At 45.0% G+C, this 27,436-nt stretch overlaps 1 protein-coding gene across 1 annotated transcript in view; it reads right to left on the bottom strand.

Annotated features, from left to right (window-relative positions):
- Positions 1–27,436, bottom strand: part of atp8b5b (ATPase phospholipid transporting 8B5b) — a 166,542-nt gene that overhangs the window by 112,922 nt on the left and 26,184 nt on the right. The window contains exons 6-9 of the mRNA XM_080211768.1: positions 21,716–21,786; positions 13,436–13,518; positions 3,864–4,022; positions 799–887 (exon numbers count right to left, since the gene is read on the bottom strand). Of these exons, the coding sequence (XP_080067894.1) occupies positions 799–887; positions 3,864–4,022; positions 13,436–13,518; positions 21,716–21,786 (402 nt within the window). The remainder of the gene's footprint in view (positions 1–798; positions 888–3,863; positions 4,023–13,435; positions 13,519–21,715; positions 21,787–27,436) is intronic.

The following is a 27,436-nucleotide window of genomic DNA, read 5'->3' as shown; positions in this document are numbered from 1 at the left end:
GCTATCCGCAAATCCACCGACCATTTGTCATCCACAAGCTTACTAATAAAACCAGTTACATTTTCCTCCAAATCATTATACATATATATATATATGGCAAAAGCAAAGGTCCCAGCACTGATCCCTCAGGAACACCACTAGTCACAGCCCACCATTCAGAAATGCGCCCTTCCATTGCTACCCTCTGTGTTCTATGACTGAGCCAGTTCTGTATCCATCTTGTCAATTCACCTTCTCTACCAGTCTGCCATGAGGGACCTTGTCAAAGGCCTTACTGAAGTCCATGCAGACAACATCCACTGCCGTACCCTCATCAATCATCTTTGTCACTTCCTCGAAAACTCGATCAAGTTAGTGAGACACAATTTCCCCTTCACAAAACCACGTGCACAGGCTTGGAGGGCCATACGGCCTATTCCAGTGCTATACTTTCTTTGTCAACTCAAACCAGTCCTGCCAACAATGCACCCTGTTGCGGGTTTCACAATGTGAGAGGTGCATTCAATGGAAAACTCTATTGACAAACAGCAGGACTAGAAGTTCCCATTGTCAGCAAATGGAGAGCCACCTCCGCCATTGAGAAACACATGGTAGGTTGTATGGAAAATCCTGCCCTATGTGTTTCAAATACACTTGGCAAAATTCCAAATTTAATCCCCATTTTAAAGTCACGATGGTGATTTTGAGTATTCATCTAGTTGATTCCATTCAACTGTTTGAAAATTCATAACACAATGCATCAATATTTATACAACACTGGCTGACCCTGAAGGAAATGGATTCATTACTGCCACTTACCCATAGAACGAGAACATTCATCAATCGATCTATATTAGTCCGCTTCAAAGCTGACAATCCACTATTCTGCATTAGCTTTGTGTCTTGTCCTTGAAATAAAAATTGACTAAGTTACATCTAAGAAATACAATGTAACATTTTCAGAATGTTTCCATTAATACTATTCTTTAAAAAAGTATACAGGATCATGAGCTTTATAAATATAGGCATAGAGTGTGAAATTAAAAGATATGGGAACGTTAAATCACTCGTTAAGTCTCAGCTGTGAGCTGTGTACACAATTCTGGGCACCGCACTTTCACAAGGATGTGCGAGATTTGAAGAGGATGGATTAAGGAGATTGAGTATAATCTTACCAGCCACAGTAATGACGGTCTTCAGTTAAGTGGAGAGGCAGCACCTTCCAAACCTAGTCACCAACACTTACATTCTAGAAGGGCAAGAGCAGCAACACCTGGGAGCACCACTACCAGGAAGTTCCCCTCCTAACAACTCATCAACTTGACTTGGAAATATATTGCCTTCCTTCACTATCGCTGGGCCAAAGTTCTGAAACTTTCCCGAAGAGCACTATGAGTGCACCTACACCACAGTGACTGCAGCAGTTCAAAAAAGCAGCTCACCATCACCTTTTTAAGGGCAATTAAGGTTGGGCAATAAATGCTGGTCTATTGAGCAACATCTGCAATATGCAAATGATTTAAAAAAAGCAGGGATTGTTTTTCATAGAGCAAAGAAGATTCAATTAAGTGCAAAATTATGAGGGATTTAGATAAGAGTAACTTGGAAGAACTTAAGTTTACTCAGAGAGTCATTGAGCTTTACAGCATGGAAACAGGCCCTTCGGCCCAACTTGTCCACGTCACCCTTTTTTTTAAACCCCTAAGCTAATCCCAGTTGCCCGCATTTGGCCCATATCCCTCCAAACCATTGTACCCATGTAACTATCTGAATGCTTTTTAAAAGATAAAATTGTACCCACTTCTACTACTACCTCTGGCAGCTTGTTCCAGACACTCACCACCCTCTGTGTGAAAAAAATCGCCCCTCTGGACACTTTTGTATCTCGCCCCTCTCACCTTAAACCTATGCCTTCTAGTTTTAGACTCCCCTACCTTTGGGAAATGATATTGACTATCTATCTTGTTTATGTCCCTCATTATCTTTAAGATCATCCCTCAGTCTCCTACGCTCCAGATAAAAAAGTCCCAGTCTATTCAGCATCTCCTTATAACTCAATCCATCAAGTCCTGGTAGCATCCTAGTGAATCATTTCTGCACTCTTTCTAATTTAATAATATCCTTTCTATAATAGGGTGACCAGAATTGCACACAGTGTTCCAAGTGTGGCCTTACCAATGTCTTGTACAACTTCAAAAAGATGTCCCAACTCTTGTATTCAATGTTCTGACCAATGAAACCAAGCATGCCAAATGCCTTCTTCACCACTCTGTCCACCTGTGACTCCACTTTCAAGGAGCTATGAACAATGTACCCCTAGATCTCTTTGTTCTGTAACTCTCTGCAATGCCCTACCATTAACTGAGTGAGCCTGCCCTGGTTCAATCTACCAAAATGCATCACCTCGCATTTGTCAAAATGAAACTCCATCTGCCATTCGTCAGCCCACTGGCCCAATTGATCAAGATTCTGTTGCAATTGGAGATAACTTTCTTCACTGTCCATTATGCCATCAATCTTGGCGTCATCTGCAAACTTACTAACCATGCCCCCTATATTCTCATCCAAACCATTAATATAAATGACAAATAACAGTGGACCCAGCACTGATCCCTTAGGCACAGGCCTCCAGTTTGAAAAACAACTCTCTGCAACCACATTCTGATTTCTGTCAAGAAGCCAATTTTCTATCCATTTAGACATCTCACTCTGGATCCTGTGAGATTTAACTTTATGCAACAACCTACCATGCAATACCTTGTCAAAGGCCTTGCTAAAGTCCAAGTAGACAATGTTGACTGTACTGCCCTCAGCCACCTTCTTGGTTACCCCTTCAAAAAACCCAATTAAATTTGTGAGAAATGATTTTGCACTCACAAAGCCATGCTGACTATCCCTAATCAGTCCTTGCATCTCTAAATGCCTGTAGATACTGTCTCTCAAAATACCTTCCAACAATCTACCCACCATATATGTAAGGCTCACTGGCCTGTGGTTCCCAGGCTTTTCCCTGCAGCCCTTTTTAAACAAAGGCACAACACATTTGCCACGCTCCAATCTTCAGGCACCTCACCCGTGACTACCGATGATTCAAATATCTCGGCTAGGGGATCTGCAATTTCCTCCCTAGCCTCCCACAATGTCCTGGGATATACTTCATCAGGTCCTGGGGATTTATCTACCTTGATGCACTTTAAGACTTCCAACACCTACTTCTCTGTAATATGTACACTCCTCAAGACATCACTATTTACCCAAGTTCTCTAACATCCATGCTTTTCTCAACAGTAAATACCGATGAGAAATATTCATTTAGGATCTCGCCCATCACTTGTGGATCCGCAAACATAGATGTCCTTGTTGATCCTTAACAGACCCTACTCTCTCCCTTGTTACTCTTTTACCCTTGTTATATTTGTAGAAGCTCTTTGGAGTCTCCTTTACCTTATATGCCAAAACAATTTTGTGTCCCCTTTTTGCCCTTCTGATTTCTCTCTTAACTCTACTCCTACACCCGCTATACCCTTCAAGAGATTCACTTGATCCAGCTGCCAATGCATGTCTTGTGTCTCTTTCTTCTTCTTGACCAGGGGCTCAATATCCCAAGTCATCCAGGGTTTCCAACTTCTGCCAGCCTTGCCCTACACTCTAAGAGGAATGTGTTTAGCCTGAACCCTGGCCAACATATTTTTGAAAGCATGCCACTTACCAGACATCTCTTTGCCTTCCCATAGGCCTCCCCAATTAACTTTTGAAAGTTGATACCATCAAAATTGGCCTTGCCCCAATTTAGAATTGGGTTCAGGACTCTTTTAGGAAAACGTTAGCCTTTTGGTCATTGTAATCCACACTACAACTGAAGTGTCCTCTTGCTTATAACTTACCTGCAAAGATAACAAGTCCAAAACACCATTCTGTATTCCTCAAAGTGCAGCCACGTAGTAATATTTTTTCATTGTCTAAAGAATATTTATTTGCCTTGTAGGTAAGTGTTCCTCTAAATTTGTCCAACCTGTTATTGGGTGCTTCACATTTAACCTCACCTAGGATATGAAAAGAATGAACGTACCATTAAATATTTTCTGAATCATTTCATTGGTATGCTTAATATATAATATTGGGTGATAGGGACTAAGAATTTGTAAGGAAGGAACACAATTTTAGGATCCTCGGGAGATTGAGATGTAACGCATACCAAAAAAGATGATGAATCACTTTCTTTTTGTCCTCAACCTTAGAGGTTGCACCTATTTCTTCGACTTAAATGCTGAACATATCTGACTGAAGAACAATCAGCTTTGAAAAAAAATTCACAAATTTTCAGATTGATGTCTGTAATTAACAAACTTTATTAATGTGAATGATCAAATGTTGCATCCTGATCAAATTTAAGAACATAAGAACATAAGAAATAGGAGCAGGAGTAGGCCATCTAGCCCTTCGAGCCTGCCCCGCCATTCAATAAGATCATGGCGGATCTGTTGTGGCTCAGTTCCACTTTCCCGCCCTCTCCCCATAACCCTTAATCCCCTCTCTTATCAAGAACCCATCAACCCGCTTCTTAAAAATATTTAGCGAGGCAGCCTCCACCACTTCAACGGGCAGAGAATTCCAGAGATTCACCACCCTTTGAGTGAAGAAGTTCCTCCTCAACTCCGTTCTAAACCGCCTCCCCTTTATCTTGAGGCTGTGCCCCCTAGTCCTACTGTCTTTTTTGAGCGGGAAGAGTCTCTCCACCTCTATCCTATCCATCCCATTCATCATCTTATACGTCTCAATGAGATCTCCCCTCATTCTTCTAAACTCTAACGAGTACAAGCCTAGTTTATTCAGCCTCTCCTCATAGCTCAATCCCCTCAACTCCGGTATCAGCCTAGTAAACCTCCTCTGCACTCCCTCCAGGGCCAAAATATCCTTGCGCAGGTGCGGCGCCCAAAACTGCACACAGTACTCCAGCTGCGGCCTCACCAATGCCCTATACAGCTGCAGCAAGACCTCCCTACTTTTATATTCAATCCCCCTCGCTATGAAGGCCAGCATCCCATTCGCCTTCCTGACCACCTGCTGCACCTGCAAGCTGGGTTTTTGCGACTCATGCACAAGGACCCCGAGGTCCCTCTGCACCGTCGCCTGCTGCAGTTTTTCGCCACGTAAGTAATAGTCCTTCCTACCATTCTTCCTACCAAAGTGGACCACCTCACACTTGCCAACATTAAATTCCATTTGCCATTTCCTGGCCCATTCGCCCAGCCTATCTAGATCCTTCTGCAGACTCTCCACACCCTCCGCACAATTTGCCTTTCCCCCAATCTTGGTGTTTAAGGAAAGAGAAGTGAAAATAGCAATGAAATTGTTTCAACAGCAAGGCCTGGATTTTCCACAGCCAGGGCAGCTTTGCAGAGTCAGGAAATCTCCTGATTCACCACACCCCGCTCAGGAAAAATTCCTGTGAAAGATAGGATCTTGATTCCAGGGAAGTGTGCGTATTGGAGTTGGACCATCAACTGAGAACGCAGAAACTGAGGTGGTTATGGGGGCAAATCAAATACCAAGGCAGGCTCATTAAAAAGCCCATTTCAGTTTTCAGGGACTTTGTCCCAATTGTTTTGTTAAATCTTTGGCCTTCCAACACATACCCATCCCCATTGTCCATTGATGCACCTTATCCACTTCCAATAGTTGGCCAATAGTGCCAACTCAGGTCTCCCAACCCCCTGATGGCCTCTTCAATCCCCATGCCAATTTCTTATCAACCTTGGTCTTTTACCCATCTCATGGTCCCATGCCAATTTGGTGCCAGCTTTGAGGGGCAATTGACCTTCAAAGGACTACTCAATACTGTTAGCAACTTGATAGCATATAAATAACCATGTCCAACAAGAACATGCCCAATTAATTCCCATTAATCATCATTGGCTTAGCCATTATTGAGTCTCCAACCATTAACATCTTGCTAGTCATCACTAACCAAAAGCTTAACTGGACAAGCCATATCAATATCAGGAGTTAACAAGTAGAACATAGAAAAGGTACTTTATGTCATGAACTTTCAAATTCTCTCCACATTAGGAGTGTGATAGATGGGTACAGCTGCAGCAATAATCAGCATCCTAAACAAAGCACTTCACTTATATCACACTAGTAACAATATCCATCCCTCCACCACCTGAGAACTGTGTTCATCTACGCACCATCTACATTTAAAATTCACCAAGCTTATACAACAGTACCTTCTGGGCCTAAAGCATTTATCTCAGAGATGGACTTCCTAGTATTCCATCAGAACTTCACAACAGTGATCTGTGTTTCTACTTAAAGCTACTGTTTTCCCTCTGATTTGTTTTGTCCAAGTTAATTTTTTTTAATGATCAAACAATCCAGGGTGTTTTACTCAGCGACAGTAAGAGAAATGGATGCTGAATCAAGGATTAAGTAGTGACCAAAAGCTAGGTGTCTGATTGGCATGTTGGACACAGGTGTAGTATAAGGGTGTTCATCAGATGAGAACAGTCTGTACTACATGCGTAAGTAGAGACTGGAAAGATCCAGCATGGAGAAAGAACCTATGCAAGACAGTACTTTGGGTATGTACAAAGATATGGGTTACCAATAAATGGTTTATATTTAATCTTACAAGCCTCCAGATCTCTGCACGAGACACCAAGCAATCTTACAACATGGCAGCAATAAATGATGGACGCCGATGTCCCAAAGAAGATAGAGAGGGAACCCAAATTCTTAAAGCATGAGAAACTAAAGAAAATTAAGCCTGACCTGAGAGATGTAAGAACATAAGAACATAAGAAATAGGAGCAGGAGTAGGCCATCTAGCCCTTCAAGCCTGCCCCACCATTCAATAAGATCATAGCTGATCTGTCGTGGCTCAGTTCCACATTCCCGCCCTCTCCCCATAACCCTTAATCCCCTCTCTTATCAAAAACCCATCAACCCGCGTCTTAAAAATATTTAGTGAGGCAGCCTCCACCACCTCAACGGGCAGAGAATTCCAGAGATTCACCACCCTTTGAGTGAAGAAGTTCCTCCTCAACTCCGTTCTAAACCGGCCCCCCCCCCTTATCTTGAGGCTGTGCCCCCTAGTCCTACTATCCTTTCTGAGCGGGAAGAGTCTCTCCACCTCTATCCTATCCAACCCATTCATCATCTTATACGTCTCAATGAGATCTCCCCTCATTCTTCTAAACTCTAACGAGTACAAGCCTAATTTATTCAGCCTCTCCTCATAGCTCAGCCCCCTCAACTCCGGTATCAGCCTAGTAAACCTCCTCTGCACTCCCTCCAAGGCCAAAATATCCTTGCGTAAGTACGGCGACCAAAACTGCACACAGTACTCCAGCTGCGGCCTCACCAATGCCCTACACAGCCGCAGCAAGACCTCCCTACTTTTATATTCAATCCCCCTCGCTTTGAAGGCCAGCATCCCATTAGCCTTCCTGACCACCTGCTGCACCTGCAGGCTGGGTTTTTGCGACTCATGCACAAGGACCCCGAGGTCCCTCTGCACCGTCGCCCGCTGCAGTTTTTCGCCACGTAAGAAATAGTCCTTCCTACCATTATTCCTACCAAAGTGGACCACCTTGCACTTGCCAACATTAAATTCCATTCGCCATTTCCTGGCCCATTCGCCCAGCCTATCTAGATCCTTCTGCAGACTCTCCACACCCTCCGCGCAATTTGCCGTTCCCCCAATCTTGGTGTCATCAGCAAATTTCGACACCATACACTTGGTTCCCTCCTCCAGATCATCTATATAAATGTGTACATAAGTTGAAGACAAAGTTGGAGATCACCAAAGAAGAAGTTGAAGACACAATGGAGATTGCTGTGGTAAAATGCTCCATTGCAGACATGGAGGCTGAAAGTCTCCTCCAGGGTACACAGAGGTCCATTGCCAGTCCTGATAGAACACAAAGTCAGGGATCTAGCAATATCAAAAAAATGAGAAAACGGCCAAAAGACAGTCAAATAATTCACCGTTCAGATGAAAAGTCAGACCTGCTCGAGCAGAGTCAAAGGTTCAAAAAAGAATAATCTACTGTGCAAATAAAAGGAAGAACCTGAGAGAAAGCAGTCAAGATACCTAATCAAATCGTAAGAAGGATGAGCAAAACTGGCATCTATCCTGATCAGCGCATCCAAGAAAACTGCAACAAGTAGGTCCACAGACTGCAGTATAACATTTAACAGTTGAGCTTGGTTAAGGGGAAGAAAAAAAGTTTTCAAAAATAACAAGCAGAGTTAAAAAAAAATCTCCTGCCATTTGGTTCTGAGGCTTGGAAGAGCAGATTACTGGCCCAAATTTATTGGAATTTCCTGAGGATGTAACTAGTAGAATAGATACAGGAGAACCAGTGAATTTATGTATTTGGATTTTCAGAAAGCTTTTGTTAAAAGTCCCCCGTAAGAGGTTAATGCGCAAAGTTAAAGGAAGAGGAAGCGAGTGAAATGTATCTCTCGGGGTTGGGGGAATGGCTGACCGTTGTCTGGTTGTAGGGGGGAGGCACAATCACTCACTGATGGGGCGGAGGGCGGATGGATCTCTGGTGGGGGGGTGGGGCAGGGGTGTCTGCTGCCACTCTGCAGGCGACCCCTCCTACCCACTGGAGGAACAAATCCCTCTACATGGTTTCCTATTGCTTTAATATATGTAAGACATGAGAAATATACACTAGGTGTCATTTAAAAATTGAATCGCTGAATTTATTCATAAGTGTTGGAGCTTAGGCTCATTGAAACATGCATTCATTTAGTTGGTGAGAAGTGACGCACTGTCACAATGGGGAGGAGGGATTCATTCCTCCGGTGGGGAGGATGGGTTGCCTGCACAGTGGCAGCAGACACCCCTACCCCTCACTCTCCACCAGAGATCCATATTCCCCTCCACCCCCCCATCAGTGAGCAATTGGGCCTCCCCCTCACCACCAGACAACAATCAGCCCTCTTGCCGCACCACCCCCCCACCCACCGAGATACATTTGATCTCCCCCCACCTCCAGAGGATGCCTGACCACTGCCCCCGCCACCCCAGAGGATGATTTGGGTCAGGGAGCTGTTGCAGGCTCTGAAGCTGCTTCGAAGGCTCCCCTGCAAAATAAAAATTGGCTTCAGATTTTTATTTTGCAGGTCGTTTACAGCGTGGATCCGGAACAGACCAGAAGAAGGTAAAGTGGGATTTGGTGGGAGAGTTGGGCACATGGTTCATTACATCGATTTAAATGCATGCTAATGCATTTAAATTGTTGGGCCGCCCAATTCGGGTGTGGACCAGATCCGCGCCCAAGTCAGGTGTTGGTAAAGCCGTGATTTTCTCGGATTCGGGTGCAGATCGCATTAAAGGCCTGGAGCCTGAATTTTCCGCGATTTCATGCCTGTTTAAAATCGGGTCCACTCTGTGCAATGCAGATGCCACTAGCGTAAAAATCATTAAATTTCAGAGGGTGGGATCCATTCCTGCCTGGGAGGCTGAAACCATCAGGTCTCTGCTCATGCGCAGTGATCCTGAACTGTCAGCCTCCGGAATGCTGGCCCCCACAGTGCTGCCCTCACAAAGCCCCCACGGCCTGATCGTGGCCCCCCCGACCATTTCTGGGCTCAGCCTCAGCCCACCCCTCATCCCAGATGCCCCCGATCCTTAGTACCCACCCCCCACAGTTTCCCACCCTCCAACAACCCCTCCCCTCCTTCCCAGACAGTACCGACCCTCAGCAGGCAGATCTCTCCCTTGGAGGCAGACCACACCCCCCCAGCTGACCTCCCCGCAACCCCAGCAGACACCCCCAGCTCACCCTGATTGCAGGCCTCCCTCTTGCCCTGAGTGATTCTATGTAGAGTGGCAGTGGGGCACCCCCACCCCCCACTGATTGCCCCCTACATCCCGCCTTCACCAGGCCCCGCCACCTTGGCACTGCCCCATGCCCAGTGGGCAGTGTCAAGGTGCCCTTGGGCATGAGCACATTGTCCCTTGGCAGTGCCGGGGGTACAGGCTGGCACTATTAGGTTACCACCCCTCCGTTACCCAATTCCCTGGGGGGCCCCAATTGCTCACTTTACTCCAGCGGGGTCATCCCTATTAGAACAAAGAACAAAGAACAAAGAACAAAGAACAACCCAGCATGGGAAACAGGCCCTTCGGCCCAACAAGCCCGCGCCGCCGCATCACCCTACACCTATTCTACCCTGCGTGTCTACGAATAGAACCCCTGACTTAGCCAGATTCAGGGGAGAATAGTGTCAATTTGGTAAAACCAATCAGCCTAAGAGCACATCTTTGGGGTGTGGGAGGAAACCGGAGCGCCCGGAGGAAACCCACGCATCCGCAGGGAGAATGCACAAACTCCCACAGACACAGGCCCAAATCCATTTATCTGCACAGCTAGCAGTGCTAGTCACCGAGCTGTTGCGGCGCCCGTCTACCGGTCCAGGATCAAGCACACACACTGACACGAAGTACTAGGCCACTCCTGGAACCTCCAAGAGTAGCCCACGCACGACCCACCGTGTGCATGCCCCTCGTTTGACAACGAGGTGGACCTCCACCTGCGGAATAAAAGACAAAAACGTTAATCACAAGCCTGCCTTTCCGGTCTCTCCTGAGGTTCTAACCCTTATTTAATACCCCTACCATAACCCTCCATCCTCGTTTCACTCATGTGCCTATCTAACTGAACCTTAAACGAGTCCAACGTTCCCACCTCCACCACCCTACTCGGTAGCGCGTTCCATACCCCCACAACTCTCTGCGTAAAGAACCTTCCTCTCATATCCAAATTATATCTCTCCCCCCTCACCCTTAAATCATGTCCTCTTGTATTTGTTACCAATCTAGGGAGCAGTCTCTCACTATTGACTCTGTCTATTCCCTTCAGTATCTTATATACCTCTATCATGTCCCCCCTCAATCTCCGTCTTTCCAAGGAGAACAGTCCCAGTTTCTCCAAACTTTCCTCGTACCCCAGCCCCTCCATGCCAGGCAACATCCTGGTAAACCTCCTCTGCACCCTTTCCAGAGCCTCCACGTCCTTCCGGTAGTAAGGTGACCAGAACTGGACGCAGTACTCCAAATGCGGTCTAACCAACATTCTGTACAACTGAAGCATTAGACGGCAGCTTTTAAACTCTATCCCCCTTCCTATAAAGGCTAGCATTCCATAAGCCTTCCTGACAACATTCTCCACTTGTGTTGCAACCTTCATGGATTTGTGAACCTGCACTCCCAGGTCCCTCTGTGTTTCTATACTCCTAATTTGTCTACCTTTAATCACATAGCTCCTCTCTACATTATTCCTTCCAAAATGCATCACCTCGCATTTGTCAGGATTAAATTCCATCTGCCACCTATCTGCCCACTGCACCAACCTATCTATATCCTGTTGTATCACCTCACAATCCACTTCGGTACCCGCCAACCCTGCCATCTTGGTGTCATCAGCAAACTTGCTGATCACACCACCTACGCTCTCTTCCAAGTCATTTATGTATACTACAAAGAGGAGAGGTCCCAGTACTGAGCCCTGCGGCACACCACTGGTCACTGGCCTCCAGCCGGACAAAGTCCCCTCCACTACTACCCTCTGTCTCCTATTACCCAGCCAGTTCTCAATCCACCTAGCTACATGACCTCGTATCCCATGCGCCTTAACCTTTTCTACCAGCCTACCATGAGGGACTTTGTCAAACGCCTTACTGAAATCCATACAGATGACATCAACGGCTCTCCCATCGTCAACCGTTTTTGTCACCTCCTCAAAGAATTCCACCAGATTCGTAAGGCAAGACCTCCCTCTAACAAAGCCATGTTGCGTATCCCCAATCAGACCGCAATGCTCCAGATGCTCATACATCCTACCCCTAAGTACTTTTTCCATTTATTTCCCTACCACCGATGTCAAACTCACCGGCCTATAATTTCCAGGGTTATCCCTGCTACCTTTTTTGAACAGCGGTACCACATTTGCTACCCTCCAGTCTTCTGGGACCTCACCTGTGTCCAAAGAAGAGACAAAGATTTGCGCCAGAGGCCCAGCAATTTCATCTTTCACCTCCCTAAGCAGCCTGGGATAAATACCATCAGGCCCCGGAGCTTTATCCGTCCTTACACTACCTATAAGCCCTAGCACTTCCTCCCTCGTAATAGATATTTCCTGCAGCTGATCCTCAGCTCCCTCTAACAGACCGCACGATTCCGAACCCCTTTCCTTCGTGAATACCGACGCAAAGTATTCATTCAGGAGCTCCCCCATTCCCTCCGACTCAATACATATCTCCCCACTTTTGTCCCTAAGAGGACCAACTTTCCCTCTAACTACTCTCTTGCTCTTAATATAGGAATAAAATGCCTTCGGATTTTCCTTAATCCTACCAGCCAAAGCCGTTTCATGCCCTCTCTTCGCCCTTCTAATTCCCCTTTTTAGCTCCCTCCTACTCTCTCTATATTCCTCCAGCGCACTCTCTGTACCCAGTCGTTTCGACCTAACATACGCCTCCCTCTTCTTCCTGACCAAGTCTTCAATACCCCCTGTAATCCACGGCTCTCTAATCCTACCTTTCCCATCCTTCCGCTTAACCGGAACATACCTCCCCTGCAACCATTTCATTTTGCCCTTAAAAGCCTCCCACTTGCCAACCGTGGACTTGCCAGCTAACAGTCCCTCCCAATCAGTGTCCTGCAGCTCCCTCCTAATCCTGCCATAGTTCGCCTTTCCCCAGTTCAGCACACTCCCGTTCGGCCGGCACTCGTCCCTTTCCATTTTTATCCGAAAGTAGACGGACTTGTGGTCACTATTAGTCACATGTTCGCCTACCTCTACCTCTCCCACCTGCCCCGGCTCATTACCCAACACTAAATCCAGTATAGCCCCTCCCCTAGTCGGACTAGTTACATACTGCTCTAGAGACCCTTCCATTGTTCCCTGAAAGTGGGGAACCTACTCTAAATCCCATTGGAGTGAAAACTGATGGAGTGGGAGAGTCTAGTGGGCTGGAGAATTCAATCCCAGGCCCGTTAATTATATTTAACTTGTATTAAAAATAATTGACTAACGTACCTGGCCAGCAGAGAATTAACCTTTCTGCACTCCTCAACAGAAACCTTCTAAGGTTTTAGGTATACCACTGATTTGATTGTAAGAATTTCTATCTCTAAAACTGTTGTGGCCAGTAAAACCAATTGTTTGAAATGATTAAAGCCTTTGTTGACTTTAGCTCTAGATTATCTTAAAATGTATCGCGGTATTTAAAAAAAACCTCCACACCCTTCAATTTAATGACTGCATTTTGACTAATTTTCTCAGCAATTTGGACACAATGAAGTATCCTTGGTAACGCCTTCAATGTTCAAGTTAACAATTGTTATTGCAGCATTCACATGAAATCAACAATTACGATATGTTTCTTTGTTCCACTATTTTAACAAAATACTTTATAATGAAAATTAGCATACCATCAAATTCTGCCAGATCCTGGGTGTTCTCTCCCATGTCAGAAGTTACTGTTAATGCCTGCTTAACTTTTAGATTGGTTTCCCTATAACAATCATATTAATATTCATGAAAATCATAAAATAGCCTTCCAGAAATTATAACAGAATGGTCACACTTTGCAATTCAGCCCTTCTAGCAGAGATTTGCACAACAGGGATACACATTAGAGATTCACATAAGGAAACAGTCCACAAGAGTTTGCATTTATTTATCTCAGGGTATTATAGTGGGCAATACAGGAAGACAACAAAAGCCCCAGAATCACAGGAAGTATATTGAGGAAACCCCCAAACGTTTCAGACCTAGTAAATCTGGCAATTTTATTAACTTACTAGAAGATTTAATTCCTAACTATATTTTGGAGCCCTTGATTAGTGTTTACATTAAGACAATGTTAACTTTAACCTATGTGAATATTTCTAAATTATATGTCCTTTGCAGGTGACAACATTCCAAAATTAATACTTGCAAGACCATTAATTAGTATCTGTAAGATGTCAAATGAAAGCATGTACATATGCAAAATGTGCTTCATCAAAATTCAATAACATTTTGTTTGTGAATTAGAAGCTTGCATATAATAATAATAAGTGCAGAGGAGGGAGGCTACTTATCCATCCAGCTCAGCCTTGCACAAAAACCAAGGCAGACTTTTACTAGTCCCTTGGAGATGGGCTGGAAGGCAGTGGTAAAATGGCAGTGAAAGGCATCATTAGGAAAGCCTTTTTGTATCCAATATGGTGTGCTTGAATGCACCACTTATCAGCGGTGCCGCAGAGGCTGCAGAATTGCTTGCCCTTGACTGGACAAGCAACTCAGAGAGGCAGACCACCATCCTTAATAAGATAGTGGCCCTGGCAGAGATCTCTTGATTGGTCACCAGTTATAACATTATCACTGCTTTCCTGCAGTTCATCTGTGCAGGCTTGGAAACTGTTCATATGGGGAGGCAGTGCCCTAGTGATATTGTCACTTGACTAGTAATCAGGAGACTCAACGTCTGGGAACCCGAGTTTGAATCTCACCACAGCAGAGCGTGAAATCTGAATCAAAATGTCTAATGATGACCATCACACCATTGTTGCTGTTGCCAAAAACTCATCTGGTTCACTAAGGCCCTTCAGGGAAAAGAATCTACCATCGTTACCTGGTTGGGCCTACATGTGGTTGACTCTTAACCGTCCCCCTCAATTAGGGATGGGAAATAAATGCTGGCCTAGCCAGCAACACTCATGTTCCACCAAATAATTAAAAATAAAATTCTAAGGCAGCTTGACAAAGTAGACACTGGGAGTGTTGCAAGTGATTCCCCTTATGGGAGAGTCGAGGACCAGGGAGCATAATTTTAGAGTAAGGGTTACTCATTTAAAACAGAGATGAGAAGGATTTTTTTCTCTCAGGGGGTAGAAAATCTGTGGAATTCTTTACTGCAGAGGGCTGTGAAGGTTGGGTCATTAGAGGCTGAGATAGATTTTTACTTTGCAAAGGAATTAAGAGTTGTGGGGATAAGGCAGGAAAAAGGAGTTGAGGATTATAATTTCAAATAAGTCATGATCTCATTGAATTGTAGAACAGACTTGATGGGTTGAATGGCCTGCTTCTGCTACTAGGTCTTATGGTGACCTCTGCTGCCAGACAGCAACAGAGCACGTTGGTCGTCAGGTAAGGCATGGTGGTGAAAGGTTTGCAGTAGCAGCCCATACAGGAAATCCTTCTACCACCTTTTTAAAGGACACGGAGGATATGTCTGTGACAACTCAGATTGTTGGGTACTAGCAACTGAGGGAAGGTATGGAGCTTGGGACCTTGGCAGTTTTAACTGGGAATGTTGACATCTAATAATATTCTAGTTAATTTCCAAGTTGTTGCACATTAGATCGATTCAAACTGGTTTGAATATTAATGAGGCAGATAGGAGGGGTACAGGGAATGGGGCAGATAAATAAAAAGAGAAGAGGAAAGGGGGAAGTGATGGCAGAAGAGAAAGAGAGATACTGGAGAATTAGAAGAGCAATCAGTCGATGGGTAGGGGAGCAGAATGGTGAAGACAATGGAAAGGACAGGGAAAGAGAGGACTGGGGAAAAGACAGAGTGGCGAGAAAGAGAGATTGGAGGTGTTAAAATAGCCAATTGCTTTGACATTCTGCACCTTTGGTCTGTCATTTACATGTTTTGATCTCTTAACAGATGCTACGAGTATCATTCTCAGCCTTTATCACCACCATTTACATTCCCTTTGTCTTTTTATCTATGACATCTTGGTCAATTAGACAACAACCCCCCCCCCCCCAACCCCCTTCAGCTCTGATGAAAGGTCATCCAGACTCGAAATATTGGCTCTAGACGTGGCTGCAAGGTGACAGGGACTGGGAGCTGAATGTCCAGGGGTATCAAGTGTTTAGGAAGGATAGGCGGGAGGAAAAAGTGGGGGGGCGTAGCTCTGCTGATTAAGGATAGCGTCAGGGTGGCAGCAAGGGACGATATAGGAACCAAAGAGCAGAAAGTGGAATCGTTGTGCGTGGAGATTAGGAACAGCAAAGGGAGGAAGACGCTGGTGGGTGTTGTCTATAGGCCCCCGAATAATGATCTGGAGGTGGGGCGGGCTGTTAACGCGCAAATAAGTGCGGCGTGCAGGAATGGAATGGCGATAATTATGGGGGATTTCAATCTACATATTGATTGGTCGACCCATGTTGGACACGGTGGGCTCGAGGAGGAGTTCTTGGAATGCTGCCAGGATAGTTTCCTTGAACAGTGTGTGTTGGAGCCGATGAGGGAGCAAGCTATCTTGGATCTGGTGTTATGTAATGAGGCGGGTAGAATTAGGGACCTTGTGGTGAAGGATCCTCTGGGGGAGAGTGATCATTGTATGGTGGAGTTTCTGGTGCAGGTGGAGGAGGAGAAAGTGGGTTCCCGGACACGCGTCCTTTGTTTGAACAGAGGGGAGTACGGTAGGATGAGAGAAGAATTGGCGAATGTGGACTGGGGGAGCGCATTGGAAGGTAGGTCTGCTGAGGAGCAGTGGAGGATCTTTAAGGAGATCTTTCTTGGTGCTCAGCAGAAATTTATTCCGATGGTTAAAAAGGACCGTAGGAGGAGAGGTAATAAGCCGTGGATAACGAAGGAGGTGAAGGAAAGTGTTGAATTAAAAGCGGAGGCGTTTAGAGTAGCTAAGAGTAGTGGGCGAGAAGAGGATTGGGAGAGGTTTAAATGTCAACAAAGATTGACAAAGAAGTTGATAAAGGAGGGTAGGAGAAACTATGAAGCTGGGCTAGCGCTTAATATAAAAAAGGATAACAAGAGTTTTTATAAATATATAAAATGGAAGAGGCTGGCTAGGGTGAATGTTGGACCCTTAGAGGATGAGAGGGGGGACTTAGTGGTAGGGGATGGGGAACTGGCTGAGGTCTTGAATAAATTTTTGTTTCGGTCTTCACGGAGGAAGACGTGAATAATTTGCCGGGTGTTAGCGATGGAAAGGTGGTAGGACTGGAGGGTCTCAATGACATTACTGTTACTAGAGAGGCGGTGCTCGACAGACTAGAGGGGCTGATTGTGGACAAGTCCCCAGGACTGGATGGAATGCATCCGAGGGTTCTGAAAGACATGGCGGAGGTGATAGTGGATGCCTTGGTGGTTATTTTCCAAACGTCGCTGGATTCCGGGGAAGTGCCGGAAGATTGGAAAACGGCTAATGTTACGCCGTTGTTTAAGAAGGGTGCCAGGCAAAAGGCAGGGAATTATAGGCCGGTTAGTTTAACGTCTGTTGTAGGTAAAATGTTAGAATCCGTCATCAAGGAGGAAATAGCGAGGCATCTTGAGGGGAATTGTTTGATAGAGCAGACGCAGCATGGTTCCGTTAAGGGGAAGTCGTGTCTGACAAATTTATTGGAGTTCTATGAGGATGTGTCTAGGGTGGTGGATAGAGGAGAGCCGGTGGATGTGGTCTCTCTTGATTTTCAGAAGGTGTTTGACAAGGTACCTCACAAGAGGTTATTGCAGAAGGTAAGGGGGCATGGAGTTGGGGGTAGGGTGTTAGCGTGGATAGAGGACTGGTTGTCAAATAGGAGGCAGGGAGTGGGGGTTAATGGGTGCTATTCGGATTGGCGGTTGGTGACTAGTGGAGTGCCCCAGGGGTCGGTGCTGGGGCCTCAGCTATTTACCATTTATATAGATGATCTGGAGGAGGGAACCGAGTGTATGGTGTCAAAATTTGCTGATGACACCAAGATTGGTGGAACGGCAAATTGCGCGGAGGGTGTGGAGAGTCTACAGAAGGATCTAGATAGGCTGGGCGAATGGGCCAGGAACTGGCAAATGGAATTTAATATTGGCAAGTGTGAGGTGGTCCACTTTGGTAGGAAGAATGGTAGGAAGGACTATTACTTACGTGGCGAAAAACTGCAGAAGGCGACGGTGCAGAGGGACCTGGGGGTCCTTGTGCATGATTCGCAAAAACCCAGCCTGCAGGTGCAGCAGGTGGTCAGGAAGGCTAATGGGATGCTGGCCTTCATAGCGAGGGGGATTGAATATAAAAGTCGGGAGGTCTTGCTGCAGCTGTATGGGGCATTGGTGAGGCCGCAGCTGGAGTACTGTGTGCAGTTTTGGTCGCCGCACTTACGCAAGGATATTTTGGCCTTGGAGGGAGTGCAGAGGAGGTTTACTAGGCTGATACCGGAGTTGAGGGGGTTGAGCTATGAGGAGAGGCTGAAAAAACTAGGCTTGTACTCGTTAGAGTTTAGAAGAATGAGGGGAGATCTCATTAAGACATATGAGATGATGAATGGGATGGATAGGATAGAGGTGGAGAGACTCTTCCCGCTCAGAAAGGATAGTAGGACTAGGGGGCACAGCCTCAAGATAAAGGGGGGGGGGGGGGGGGGGTTTAGAATGGAGTTGAGGAGGAACTTCTTCACTCAAAGGGTGGTGAATCTCTGGAATTCTCTGCCCGTTGAAGTGGTGGAGGCTGCCTCGCTAAATATTTTTAAGACGCGGGTTGATGGGTTTTTGATAAGCGAGGGGATTAAGGGTTATGGGGAGAGGGCGGGAATGTGGAACTGAGACACGACAGATCAGCCATGATCTTATTGAATGGCGGGGCAGGCTCGAAGGGCTAGATGGCCTACTCCTGCTCCTGTTTCTTATGTTCTTATGTTCCACGGACACTGTCAGACCCGTTGAGATTGTCCAGCATTTTCTGTTTTTGTTTCAGATCCTAGCATGTTTTGTTTTTATTACTTCATTTAAATTTTGTTTTTTGACTTCTTGTTCACTTTACCCACTCCTTCTGCCCCACCATTGCCTGCTCTGACACTCTGAAAATCCTCCTGTCCCCCACTTAAACCTCTCCACCACTCTTGTCTCTTTTAAGGTGCCGCTTAAAGCCTCAGGGTAGGGTTTGTGGCACAGAATGAAGATTATAAAGCAGAGTTTGAAGACTGAACAACCTGAGGAGCTTAAAGAAGCAGAAAGTGCTAAAGGACTGCAGCAAAGATCAGGTCATGATTTAATGAGAAAAGCCCTACTCTCCATGGCTGCTTTGTTGGGGCTGGAGTAGATGTCATGGGCAGGTGAGGAGGCTACAGTTACGGAAATGGTGTCACCACCTGTGGAAGTCATTTACAGCAAGGTTAAGTGGGGTGGCATGGTGGCCTCACAGCGCCAGGGATCCAGGTTCAATTCCCAGCTTGGGTCACTCTGTGTGGAGTTTGCATGTTCTCCAGGTGTCTGCATGGGTTTTCTCCAGGTGTTCCAGTTTCCTCCCACATTTGAAAGACATGCTGGTTAAGTGCATTGGCTATACTAAATTCTCCCTCAGTGCACCTGAACAGGTGCCGGCATGTAGCGACTCGGGGAATTTCACAGTAACTTCATTGCAGTGTTAATGTAAGCCTACTTGTGACACTAATAAATAAACTTTAAACTTGAGTTGTGGAGGAATTACTTGATCAAAGAATTGTGAATCTTTGTGATTTTCTACTCCAGAGGGTTGTGGATGCAAATCATTTACAGATTTAAAGCTGGGCTAGATCGATTTTTCATCTCTCAGTGAATTAATGGATATGGAGAGCAGGCAGGAAAATGGCGTTGAAGCTCAAGATCAGCCATGGTCATACTGAATGGCAGATCAGGCCTTGATGGGGCATGTGGTCTGTCCCTTCTCCTATTTATTCTGTTCCCATGTTCTTTTCAATTATCTGCAGAGCATCAAATGGAATATAGGAACTGGAAGTAGCCACTTACTCCCTCAAACTGTATACTGCATTTTATGAGATCATGGCTGATCTGTACTTGAATTGCAATTGCCTACCCTTATTCCATAGCTCTTGATACATTTATCTAGAAAAAATTTATTGATCTTGTCTTGCACATTTCAATTGATCTAGCCATTTGAGGAAAAAGTTTGAGATTTCTACAAGCCTCAGATGAAAAACTGATTCCTAATTTCACACCTAAATAATCTAGTTTTACTTTTATGATACTCTTTTTGTTCTGGATTCTTCATTTGCAGGAAATATTTTCTCTATATTTACTGTAATAATTTTGTCAAAGCCAGTCTTCCATCACCATCACCCTTTATTCACAAAATGGCTTACAGCACACCAATCCAAGATGAGGACCTGCAGAATATTGGCCAGGTTGAGGTAGCAGGTTTTAAGCCCCTGCTGCTTATTTCCCCTTTTCACTCAACTGGGGATTCCGTATTCCACTAAGCCTATGGGAAGATCTATTGATGATCCCAAGTATCCTTCGTGGTCCATATAACCTCTACCCTCCCAGGTCACTTGAATGTTTAAACATACTTCAGAGTGTTCACATCTGTGATGGGTAAATTGTTGGAAGGTACTTTGAAAGACTGGAACTACAGGTATTTAGAGATGCAAGGACTGATTAGGGAGAATCAACATGGCTTTGTGAGTGGAAAATCATGTCTCATGAATTTAATTGAGTTTTTTTGAAGGGGTAACCAAGAAGGTAGATGAGGGCAGTGCAGTTGACATTGTCTTCATGGACTTTAGCAAGGCTTTTGACAAGGTATCGTATGGTAGGTTGTTGCATAAAGTTAAATCTCATGGGATCCAGGGTAAGGTATCTAAATGGATACAAAATTGGCTTTTTGACAGAAGTCAAAGCGTGACTTCTTGACATAAGTCAAAGAGAGTTATTTTTCAAACTGGAGGTCTGTGACCAGTGGTGTGCCTCAGGGTTCAGTGCTGGGTCCATTGTTATTTGTCTTTTATATTAATGATTTGGATGAGAATATAGGGGGCATCGTTAGTAAACTTGTAGATGACATCAAGATTGGTGGCATAATGGACAGTGAAGAAAGTTAACTCCAATTGCAACAGGATCTTGATCAATTGGGCCAGTGGGTTGACGAATAGCAGATGGAGTTTAACTTAAACAAATGCGAGATGATGCATTTTGGCAGATTGAACCAGGGCAGGCTTACGCAGTTAACGGTAGGGCATTGGGGAGAGTTACAGAACAAAGAGATCTAGGGGTACATGTCCATAGCTCCTTGAAAGTGGAGTCACAGGTGAACATAGTGGTGAAGAAGGCATTCGGCAGGCTTGGTTTCATTGGTCAGAACACTGAATACAGGAGTTGGGACATCTTGTTGAAATTGTAAGGACATTGGTAAGGCCGCGTTTAGAATACTGTGTGCAATTTTGGTCACCCTATTATAGAAAGGATATTATTAAACTAGAAAGAGTGCAGAAAAGATTTACTAGGATGTATCAGGACTTAATGGATTGAGTTATAAGGAGACGCTGAATAGACTAGGACTTTTTCCTCTGGAACATAGGAGGCTGAGGGGTAACTTTATAAAGGTCCATAAAATAATGAGGGGCATAGACAAGGTAGATAGTCAATATCATTTCCCAAAGGGAGGGGAGTCTAAAACTAGAGGGCATAGGTTTAAGGTGAGAAGGAAGAGATACAAAAGTGTCCAGAGGGACAATTTTTTCACACAGAGGTTGGTGAGTGTCTGGAACAAGCTGCCAGAGGTAGTAGTAAAGACGGGTACAATTTTATCTTTTAAAAAGCATTTAGATAGTTACATGGGTATGATGGGTATTGAGGGATATGGGCCAAATGTGGGCAATTGGGATTTGTTTAGGGGTTTTAAAAAAAGGGCGACATGGACAAGTTGGGCCAAAGGGCCCATTTCCATGCTGTAAACCTCTAAGACTCTATGAGAGTAGAAAATGTTTATAACTTTGTAATTCACTTACCCATCAAGCTCAGCCGTCTCTATGTAAACCAAGCCATATGGTTCACTGCTGGATAACAGCAGCAGGTCTGCCTAAGTAGAAATACAAGGGAAGAAGCACCTATTATATTACATATAATTAATTTGAATAGGTGCTTTGTACATCATAATAATGTTTATAATAAAAACACAATATCAAATTTACTCCTTTCATAGAACAAATACAATCAATCTCACCCTGAATTTGAACCTTGATTTTAATTTATTTAGGTAGAATAGTTCTGAATCATTCCAAAACCAAACTTCATCAGCTCCTAACTGACAAACTCAACCAGTTTGGCTTGAATATAAACAGAGAATGCTAGAAATGCTACGGTCAAGCAGCACCTTGAACAGAACAAAACAAACGGTTCAGGTTAATGACCTTTTGTAGAACTGGAAATCATGAGAGATGTAAAAGGTTTTAAGCAAGTGAACAGTAAGGTTATGGAGAGAATAAAATGTAAGGTCTGTAATAGGATGGAAGATAAGAGAGATTGTATGACAAAAAGGTGACTTCATAAAGCAAAGGAAATGGGAATGCATTTGCTTTTAATCAATATTATTCTTTGTCATCAAGTTCTCCTGTCTTCAAAGGGTGGTGAATCTCTGGAATTCTCTGCCCGTTGAAGTGGTGGAGGCTGCCTCGCTAAATATTTTTAAGATGCGGGTTGATGGGTTTTTGATAAGAGAGGGGATTAAGGGTTATGGAGAGAGGGCGGGAAAGTGGAACTGAGCCACGACAGATCAGCCATGATCTTATTGAATGGCGGGGCAGGCTCGAAGGGCTAGATGGCCTACTCCTGCTCCTATTTCTTATGTTCTTATGTTCCTTTGGTTAATACTTCAGCCATCCTTAACTTTCCCAATTCTGACTAAAAATCATTGACCTGAAATGCTGGGCATAATTTTCTCAACCAGATGGAGGTGGGTTCCAAAGCATTCAGTGTGAGGAAATCACAAAAATGAATGTCAGATTGGGATGTCAATGTGATGCCTCCGTCTTCTGGTTTTCCATTGGTGAATTGGATTGCAAGTTTAGTGGGGAAACCTTGTGGATTTGGCAGGATGTACATTAAAAGGCTTTTCATTGCCTGTTTAAGTGTTAAAGTTTATCTATTTGTGTCACAAATAGGCTTACATTAACACGACAATGAAGTTACTGTAAAAGCCAACAACATCCAGGTTCGGAGGTGTGTTGACACCACCAGTTGGTGAAGAGAATGAGAATCCATCAAAGAATGAAACAGTCTTGATACGAGCAGTATAAAGAATGAAACTGGCAAGCCTGTGGTCAATCACAGTAAAAGGGCTGCACTGTTGGGGATGGTTCTTTCAGCTTAAAATCACTGATTTTATTGGGGACAGCAGCACTGTGCAACTTATGTCAAAGTGCCTTAGTATTACTGAGAATAATCTCACCTTATTGTTCATCAAACCTCCCTGTAACATGGTGTTTACATATTCTGCAATTTGTTGGACTGAGGTGGAGCTGCAGCTCAGTCCAGGACAGCAGCCAGAGTGACAAGGGCAGCAACTTTGGATTGGTGTAAATTTTTGATTGATTACACTCCTGTGAAATGCCTTGGAATATCACAATACCTTAAAGGCACTAAATAAATGCAACCTGCTGTCCTGTAAGGTTCTTGGCAAACTTGCACTCTTTCTTCTCACTGAAGTCTCACCCTCACATTCTGTCTGAAAAAATACAGCTGCTTTCACATAATCCAGTTTGTGTCTGGTCTTCCAAAGCGCAACAATACTAGAATTCACACCTTTGAACTAGCGTTTTGGTTCGCCCTCTCAGGAGGGCACACAAGATTCAATAACACTAAAAAAGGAAGGAAAGGGAATTCTTCTGGAGGCCTTGCCAAAATTGAGCCAACCAACACCCAAAACTGGAATGAAGGAAGAATGTACATAGTTATAGGAGGAGAGGGGAGAAATGATATGACAGCAGGCGCAGATACGACAGGCTGAATAGCCTCTTACAGTGCTGTAACAAATGGGTGGTTCTGTGAAATAATTTATTTGTTGTTTCTGCATAAATTGGCTGCCATGTTTCCTACATCAAAGCTGTGACTACACTTCAAAAAATGTCTCATCGGCAGAATATATTTTGGGATGTCCTGAGGATGTGAAAAGAGCTATTTAAATAATTTTTTCTTCTTTTCCAGAGATTGATCATCAGCCTTCCAGCTCCTTAGCTCATGCAATAAGAGGATCTCAGTGCATCGTCAGAAGCTCAGAGGCCAAGCTTTGAGATATTGCATCAGAGTGATTTCAGTTCGGCATTAAGAGAAGTAAGTTTTGTCAAATCCAGAATGTAAAACATAGAGTTTTTTTTTGCATAGATGTTGATATTTCTAGTCATGTGTAAGTTAGTACTAATGGAGGGTATTCAGAAGGTAGGTGAAAGGAGTGGGTCAAATAGAAGATGTGACTGTGTAGGGCCTAGTGAAACGAATCTCTCCTCACTAATTAGTTGTCCTTTATTGTTTATAGTATCTTTCGGCACTGCTCATCTTTGGTCTTCCCCAAAATCTTCATATTCCTCATTCTCTTGCTCCTCCACTACTTCAGGTTAGAAATAAAACAATACAGTGCAGAAGGAGGCCATTCAGCCCATCAAGCATGCACCGACAACAATCTTATCAGGCCCTACTCCTATTCACGTATTTACCCTGCTAATACCCCTGGCACTAAGGGTCAATTTATTATGGCCAATGCACCTAACCCGCACACCTTTGGAGTGTGAGAGGAAACCGCAGCACCCGGAGGAAATCCACGCAGACACAGCAAAAATGTACAGACTCCACACAGATAGTGACCCAAGTTGGGAATTGAACTCAGGTCTCTGGCTCTGCGAGGCAGCAGTGCTAAATACTGTGCCACCATGCCACCCTACATGTTGTGATGACTGAAAGGTTTGGCCTCTCTTTATTGCATAATTCTGCAGCAAGTGGTAGATATTACAAATCTGGGGCCCGATTCTCCATCCTGACACACACATTTTTGGTGTGTCAGGTTAGGAGATGCACACGTCGGCCATTTTGTGGGATTAGCACATGCGTTCCCGAAGCATGCGTGTCTCCCACAGCCAGACAGCAGACGCAGTCAATACCACGCTGGAAATCAGCGGGAAGACAAGGTAAGTGATTTAAATCTATTTTTAATCTATTTTAAATGTCATTATCAGGCCCAGAAGAGAATTCTCCGGCCCGATAGCATCTCCCACCCTGCCAGGAGTATTTCACTCCAGCAGGGTTTAGAGTAATTTCCCCCTTGTGGGGAACTAGTGGGAGAACCGGCTGGAGTGAAGGGGGGACAAGCGGAACCCCAAGAGGGTCGGGTGGCAGGGGAGGGTGTTGTCCCCTGGGCATGGGCACCCTGGCAATGCCAGCCTGTGCCCCCTGGCACTGCTCAAGGGGTAAAGTGGCCCTGCCCAGAGGGCACCTTGGCTCTGCCTACCAAGCATCAGGCAGTGTTAAGAAGGTGGGACCTAATTAGCAGGGATAAGAGAGCAAGGCCTATTCTGGGCAGGGTTTAGGGTGTGAGTGGTAGGGGTGGGGGGGTACCGCTGCCACTCTGCAGATAGGATCGGTCAGGCTGGAGAAAGGCCAGTGATTGGGGTGAGCTAAGGTGAGGGAGGGGGATCTGCTGGGGATGGCGGGGATCTGCCTCCCATTGGGGACTGCTGGCCCAGGAATGCTTGCATGTTGTGTGGGCCACAATCAAGCTGTGGGGATGTCACGAGGGACAGCAGTGTGGGCGTTCCGAGCTGGGCAGCAAACTACAATCTGACAGTTCGGAGCCACTGCACGTGCACATGGGATGGGAGAATCGGCCCCAGATTTGTAATATTTACTGCTTGCTACAGAATTATGCAATAAAGAGAGACTAAACCCTCCAGTCGAGTTTTTCAAGGAAGTGACGAAGGTGATTGATGAGGGTAGGGCAGTAGATGCTGTCTACATGGACTTCAGTAAGGCCTTTGACAACGCCCCTCATGACAGACTGGTGCAGAAGGTGAAGTCGCACAGGATCAGAGGTGAGCTAGCAAGGTGGGTACAAAACTGGCTTGGTCAAAGAATACAGAGGGTAGCAGTGGAAGGATGTGTTTCTGAATGGAGGGCTGTGACAAATTCCTTAGGGATCAGTGCTGGGACCTTTGCTGTTTGTAATATATATAAGTGATTTGGAGAAAAACATAACTGGATTGATTAGTAAGTTTGCGGACGACAAAGGTTGATGAATTTGCAGATAGTGATGAGGACCATCAGAGGATACAACAGGATATAGATCAGTTGGAGACCTGGGCGGAGAGATGGCAGATGAAGTTTAATCTGGACAAATGTGAAGAAATGCATTTTGGAAGGTCTAATACAGACAGGAAATATACAGTAAATGGCAGAAGCCTCAAGAGTATTGATAGGCAAAGGGATCTGGGTGTACAAGTACACAGGTCACTGAAAATGGCAATGCAGATGCCGAAGGTAGTCAAGAAGGTATGTGACATGCTTCATCGGCCGGGGTACTGAGTTTAAAAATTGGCAAGTCATGTTGCAGCTTTATAGAACCTTAGTTAGGCTGCATTTGGAATATAGTGTTCAATTCTGGTTGCCACACTATCAGAAGGACGTGGAGGTTTTGGAGAGGGTACAGAAAAGATTTACCAGGATGTTGCCTGGCATGGAGAGCATTAGCTATGAAGAGAGGTTGGAGAAACTTGGTTTATTCTCACTGGAATGATGGAGGTTGAGGGGAGGCCTGATATAAGTCTACAAGATTATGAGAGACATGGACAGAGTGGATAGTCAGAAGTGGTGGAAGCATCAATTACTAGGGGGCATAGGTTTAAGGTGTGAGGGGCAAGGTTTAAAGGAGAAATATGAGGCAGATTTTTTACACAGAGAGTACTGGGTGCTTGGACCTCGTTGTCAGGGGAGGTAATGGAAGCAGATATGGTAGTAACTTTTAAGGGGCTTCTTGACAAATACATGAATAGGATGGGACTATAGGGATATGATCCCCAGAAGAGTAGGGGGTTTTAATTAAGTCAGACAGCATGGTTGGTGCAGGCTTGGGGGGCCAAAGGGCCTGTTCCTGTGCTGTAATTTTCTTTGTTCTTTGTTGTCTGTCATCACAACATTTAGGGCGGCATGGTGGCTCAGCACTCCAGCATGAATAGCCCAGCCCCCCTGAGCTTTTAATGAGATTCACGATTCTGATCTCTGCAGTGCACAGAACGTGGGTCTGAAGTTGTACTGTAAAAACGAGCGTGATATACACCAGTTTTCCCACGAATTCGATACATGAAACTTTTTTGGAAGAATCGGGCCCTGGAGACGAGTTCAGTACTCCTCTGTATCAGTACAGGCACCAAAACCTTCACTGGAGGGTGTTCATGGTTGGTTCTCTGAGATGTCTATCTTCTCTGTGACTCTGATTGACCCTTTACAGATGTGGTCATCTCTGAAAGCACTTCAACTCCTTCTTCTAGTAGTATGTCCTGCTCTGCTTGGTCTGTTTCCATTCTACCTCATGCTGGTAAGTGAGGTGGATAATGATATTATGTCATACAGTTCAGTGATGACTGCATAATGTTCAGCACCATTCGTGACTCCTCAGATATGGAAGCGGTCCATGTCCAATGGCAGCAAAGCTTGGACAAAATCCAGGCTTGGGCTGACCAGTGACAAGC

This window comes from Carcharhinus amblyrhynchos, chromosome 1 (assembly GCF_965287045.1).
Source record: "Carcharhinus amblyrhynchos chromosome 1, sCarAmb.v2.hapA, whole genome shotgun sequence".
In the NCBI taxonomy this organism is placed as follows: domain Eukaryota; kingdom Metazoa; phylum Chordata; class Chondrichthyes; order Carcharhiniformes; family Carcharhinidae; genus Carcharhinus; species Carcharhinus amblyrhynchos.
The sequence above is the reverse complement of the archived record's forward strand: the minus strand, read 5'-3'. Positions and strand labels throughout refer to the sequence as shown.